This window comes from Pristiophorus japonicus, chromosome 13 (assembly GCF_044704955.1).
Source record: "Pristiophorus japonicus isolate sPriJap1 chromosome 13, sPriJap1.hap1, whole genome shotgun sequence".
NCBI lineage: Eukaryota > Metazoa > Chordata > Chondrichthyes > Pristiophoridae > Pristiophorus > Pristiophorus japonicus.
This window is the reverse complement of record NC_091989.1, coordinates 21,385,257-21,390,375: the sequence shown is the minus strand read 5'-3', so window position 1 is coordinate 21,390,375 and position 5,119 is coordinate 21,385,257. Positions and strand designations below refer to the sequence as shown.

The 5,119-nt window shown below is 48.4% G+C and overlaps 1 protein-coding gene across 1 annotated transcript; it reads left to right on the top strand.

Moving 5' to 3' along the window:
• Window positions 1-1,258: 1,258 nt before the first annotated feature.
• LOC139277951 (small lysine-rich protein 1) lies at window positions 1,259-4,121 on the top strand. Its single transcript, XM_070896583.1, has 3 exons — window positions 1,259-1,322; window positions 3,245-3,309; window positions 3,867-4,121. The coding sequence occupies exons 2-3, from the start codon at window positions 3,307-3,309 to the stop codon at window positions 4,119-4,121; spliced, it is 258 nt and encodes an 85-aa protein (XP_070752684.1). The 5' UTR covers window positions 1,259-1,322; window positions 3,245-3,306.
• Window positions 4,122-5,119: the final 998 nt, after the last annotated feature.

Below are 5,119 nucleotides of genomic sequence, written 5' to 3'. Positions count from 1 at the left end.
GATCTTACTGCAGTTGTACAGAGTCTTGGTGAGACCACACCTTGAGTATTGTGCGCAATTTTGGTCTCCTAATCTGAGGAAGGATATTCTTGCTATTGAGGGAGTGCAGTGAAGGTTCACCAGACTGATTCCCGGGATGGCAGGAATGACATATGAAGAAAGACTGGCTCGACTAGGCTTATATTCACTGGAATTTAGAAGAATGAGTTGGGATCTCATAGAAACATATAACATTCTGATGGGATTGGACAGATTAGATGCAGGAAGAATGTTCCAGATGTTGGGGACGTCCAGAACCAGGGGTCACAGTCTAAGGATAAGGAGTAAGTCATTTAGGACCGAGATGAGGAAAAACTTCTTCATTCAGAGAGTTGTTAACCTGTGGAATTCCCTACTGCAGAGAGTTGTTGATGCCAGTTCATTGGATATATTCAAGAGGGAGTTAGATATGGCCCTTGCGGCTAAGGGGATCATGGGGTATGGAAAGAAAGCAGGAAAGGGGTACTGAGGTTGCATGATCAGCCATGATCTTATTGAATGGTGGTGCAGACTTGAAGGGCCGAATGGCCTACTCCTGCACCTATTTTCTATGTTTCTATGTAATACTCCTTCATAGAGTAATCCCTGCAGTGGATTCTTTGCGTAATCAGTGTAGAATACTCCCTCATTGAGAGATCACTGCAGAATAACACTTTGTATTTATATAGCACCTTTAACGTAGTGACACGTCCCATGGCACTTCAATAAGTATTATGCAATAAGAATTTGACACCGAGCCTCATAAGTAGAATACTCCCTCATTGAGTAATCGCTGAAGGATAGTGCAAGCTCTGGTTGTGCTACATCCAGATTGTTTTCCCTCACATACACGCACTCTAAAGGCTTTGCCCCTCACTGAGGTTACACCCTCTATCTCTTATTTTTCGTGTGTGAGCTTAAATGGTGAGTTCATCAACTGTTCGACCATTGAGAACAACGCAAGGAATCGCATTATTTGTGGAATCGACTCATAACATTTGCATTTGTAGAGCGCCTCCCAAAATGCTTCACATGCGGTAGATTGCAGTAACGTGCAGGCTGGTGCAGTGGATATGTTGTGCAGAGCAAGATCCCAGTCAGTGAAATGAGCAGAGGGCAGAAGGTTTCCCTGGAGACCTCCCTGCTCTTAACTTCCTCCTAACCGCGGGGGCCAGGGTGGGAGGAGATCATTGGACGGGGAGGAGTGTTTCTAAGGAGACGCGTTGTAAACAGTCAGTGACTGAGCGGGGAGGTAGAGTCCGGCTCTCACTCGGCATGTGACAGATTCCAGGCAACGTAGGCAGGTGAGTGACCGGTAAATCCTTCAGCGAGAGGGAGAGAGAGCTCACAACAACATCCCGGCCTCGGGAACAAACAGGAAAAGTCTCTGAGAGCGAGCAAAGTTGTTGCAACTTTGAGGGAAACCTTCCCCAGTCGGTCCTGCCCCGGTGTGTGTGTGTGTGTGTCCTGCCCCGGTGTGTGTGTGTGTGTGTGTGTCCTGCCCCGGTGTGTGTGTGTGTGTCCTGCCCCGGTGTGTGTGTGTGTGTGTGTGTCCTGCCCCGGTGTGTGTGTGTCGATCTCTTCAACTCTCCTGTGACCCGCGCCGCCTCTGCCGCAGGTTGGATTTCAGAATCAGACCTGGTTCTGTCGGAGGCAGATCCGAAACGGACTCTGCAGCATTTCCAGGTGAAACAGCGATTTACTTGTACTTCTTTCAATTCAGTGTACTGTATTCGCTGCTCAGGATGCGATCTCCTCTACATTGGGGAGACCAAGCGTAGATCGGGTGACTGCTTTGCGGAGTACCTCCGTTCAGTCCGCAAGTGTGACCCTGAGCTTCCGATCGCCTGTCACTTTAATTCTCCGCTCCATTCCCACTCTGACCTCTCCCTCGGTCTCCTGCACTGTTCCAATGAAGCTCAACGTAAGCTCGAGGAACAGCACCTCATTTTTCGTTTAGGCACTTTACAGCCTTCTGGACTCAACATTGAGTTCAACAATTTCAGAGCATAACCCCGCCAATCTTTGGCTCCTTTCCCCTGCCCCGTCCCTGCTCAGAGCCTGTTTCTTTTTTTCTCTCCTTGTCTCGAATGGCAGTTGGTCATTATCCCACCATTCACACCCTAGCTTGACTAATGTTTTTCTAACTCCTAGCATTACCATTTGAATTTGGGCCATCATCCCTTTTGTCTCTCTAATCTCTCCTGTCTTCCAACCTATCACCGACCTTCCCTTTTGTTCTTTCTCCCCCCCCCCCTTGTTAAGAATCTGATCTTTTTGAACACTCTCCAGTTCTGACGAAGGGTCATCTACCCGAAATGTTAACTCTGTTTCCTCTCCTGACCCGCTGAGATTTCCAGCATTTTCTGTTATTATTCCAGGGCCACGGACACATCCGGTAAGTGCTTTACATCCAGGCAATTCCTCCCTCGGACAAACACAACCAAGTGACGCAGACTGTAAAATGTAAAAAAACACACACAGTACAGATGGTGGCAATACACACAGGTCAATGAAAGGTAGCATTAACATTTCTGAGGATGTAGAGAAGATATTTACACTTGTGGGCGAGACCAGAACTGGGGGCCATAAATACAAGATACATCCAATAGGGAATTCAGGAGAAACATCTTCACCCAGAGAGTGGTTAGAATGTGGAACTCTCTACCACAAGGAGTAATTGAGGTGAGCATATATGCATTTAAGGGGAACATAAGAACATAAGAAATAGGAGCAGGAGTAGGCCATCTGGCCCCTCGAGCCTGCTCCACCATTTAATAAGATCATGGCTGATCTGATCATGGACTCCACTTCCCTGCCCGCTCCCCATAACCCTTTATTCCCTTATCGCTCAAAAATCTCCGCCTTAAATATATTCAATGACCCAGCTTCCACAGCTCTCTGGGGCAGAGAATTCCATAGATTTACAGCCCTGTGAGAGAAGAAATTCCTCCTCATCTCAGCATCATGGGCAAAAGTGACTTGGTGTTTGGGCAGCAGACTGGGATGAGCTGAAGTTAATGGAGGGTGGGAGTTGGGATGCCATCCAGGAGACCACTGGAGTAATAGAGTCTGAAGGTGGCATAGGCACGCAGGAGGGTTTCAGCAGCGGAGGCAAAGGTCGGCGATGTTATGGAGGTGGATTCAGGCTGTCATAATGTCAATGATGGAATTATAGGGTATTGGCTGTGTCGATGGTGACTGTCCAATTGGTGTTTTTCTCTAGGAGATGGATGCCTTTGAACAGCACTAGGAAGTTATTCACCCCGTGATCCAGATCATTTTGCAATGGTACAGTATTGATTTATCTTCTCTGTTTTAAGCCTTGCCCATCAATTTCCTCTCCATTGCATCCCTACGTGCAGTGCTTCTGCTGGGGTGAGAATGGACTGCTGGATGGATTTCCGCAGCCTCGCCACCTCTTTGGTTGACCAGCGGGAGTTGGGTGATACTGATTCATTGACGACCACCTCGCCCATCTCTTCCTTCCGATTCCCCAGCGGGTAAAATCCATGGGCTCCAGTGGCACCTCACGCTGCCCGTGCCGCGGCTGCTCGGCAGGGTGGGGCAGCAGCTGAGGAAGTTGGTGGCGTGCCATCAGAAACCCGTTTCCTGTTGGGGGCACGGGGGTGTGGGGATTCTCACCAATGGCTCCCTAAGGTGCGGGGGCACTCGAGCATCGATCGGGAAGTCCCGCGCCAGCCGTTCACCAGTTGTCGCTGCTGGAAAGGATACCGTGCGCGACCACACACAAATGAGAGGGAACATTGACGCTCGGCCTTAGACGCTTTCTGCCGCGAGTGACCATTTGGTGGAATAAAGCCGAGCTTGTCTGCTTCTTGTTGCAGCCGACCAAAGGCAGTAAGCCGACGGGGAAGGCCAGCAGCGCAGGCAGCAAGAAGGCCAAGGGCGGCAAACAGCGTGCGGGCGGCAAGAAGAAGAAAAAGAAGAAGGACAAAGCTTCCAAAGTCCAACCGGAGGTAGATATTCTGAGCCCAGCAGCCATGTACAACCTGTACTACATCTCTCACAATGTGGCCAACACTCTGGCCCTACGGGGCTTCCAATGGCCTGGCATTGCCAAGAAGAAAAGACGGAGGTGAATTGGTTCAATAAAGAAATAAATAGACAGAGAACTAACTATCTAATGTTTTAATACCTCACGTACGGAAGCAAAGAATTCTCTGCATTTCTCAGTCCGAGCTGATTCTTGATGGCACATTTTATTTCAATCCCCCAACCCCATGCCAATCCCCACCTCAAGGCATGATGGGTACAGTCCCATTGGCACTGGGTGCCATCTGATACCTTAGCAGCTTGGCAGAAACCTGGGAGAAAGAGGGGGGTGGTGTGTTTAAAAAAAAACAGAAAATTTATTGTATTTTATCGGTAAATCAGTGGTGGGGCATATACCCGGGATTTGCAAACCTGTCGCTGCAGTGTGAACCAGCCGGCAACTAAACGAGACAGCTGAGAGAGAGAAGCTGTGTCTCACCCGGGCAACTATAGGGAACAAATACCAGGTGGATGTAAAAGGTCCCACTGCACTAGTCAAAGAGCAAGGGAGTTCAAGTGTCCTGGCCAACATTCCTCCCTTAGCCACCACCACCAAAAAAGGTTAAGTGGTCATTTATCTAATTTTGCTGTTATGTTCTGATTGGCTGCTGCACCTCCCTACATAATGACAGTGATTGGACTTCAAAGTAGTTAATTGGTGCCAAGGTGAATAGACTTAAGAAGTAGTTGATTATTTGCAAAGTGGTTTGGGATGTCCTGAGGATGTGCAAGGTGCTATATAAATGCAGGTTCCATTTTTTTCCCCGTTTGTTCTATTTAGAATGGTTGCTATGACACAAGGTAGTGTGTTAGAAGTTGAAGGAGGAAATCTGGAACTCTTTCCCCCCTCTCCCCCAAAAGGCTGTGGATGCTGGAGGCTAATTGCTATTTTCAAAACTTGAGATCGTTGATTTTTGTTGGGTAAGGGTATCAAGGGAACAAAGAAGGGACAATGGAGTTGAGGTACAGATCAGTTGTGATTTAATTCAATGGCGGAATAGGCTCGAGGGGCTGAATGGCCTCCTCCACCTCTTCCTCTGACGTT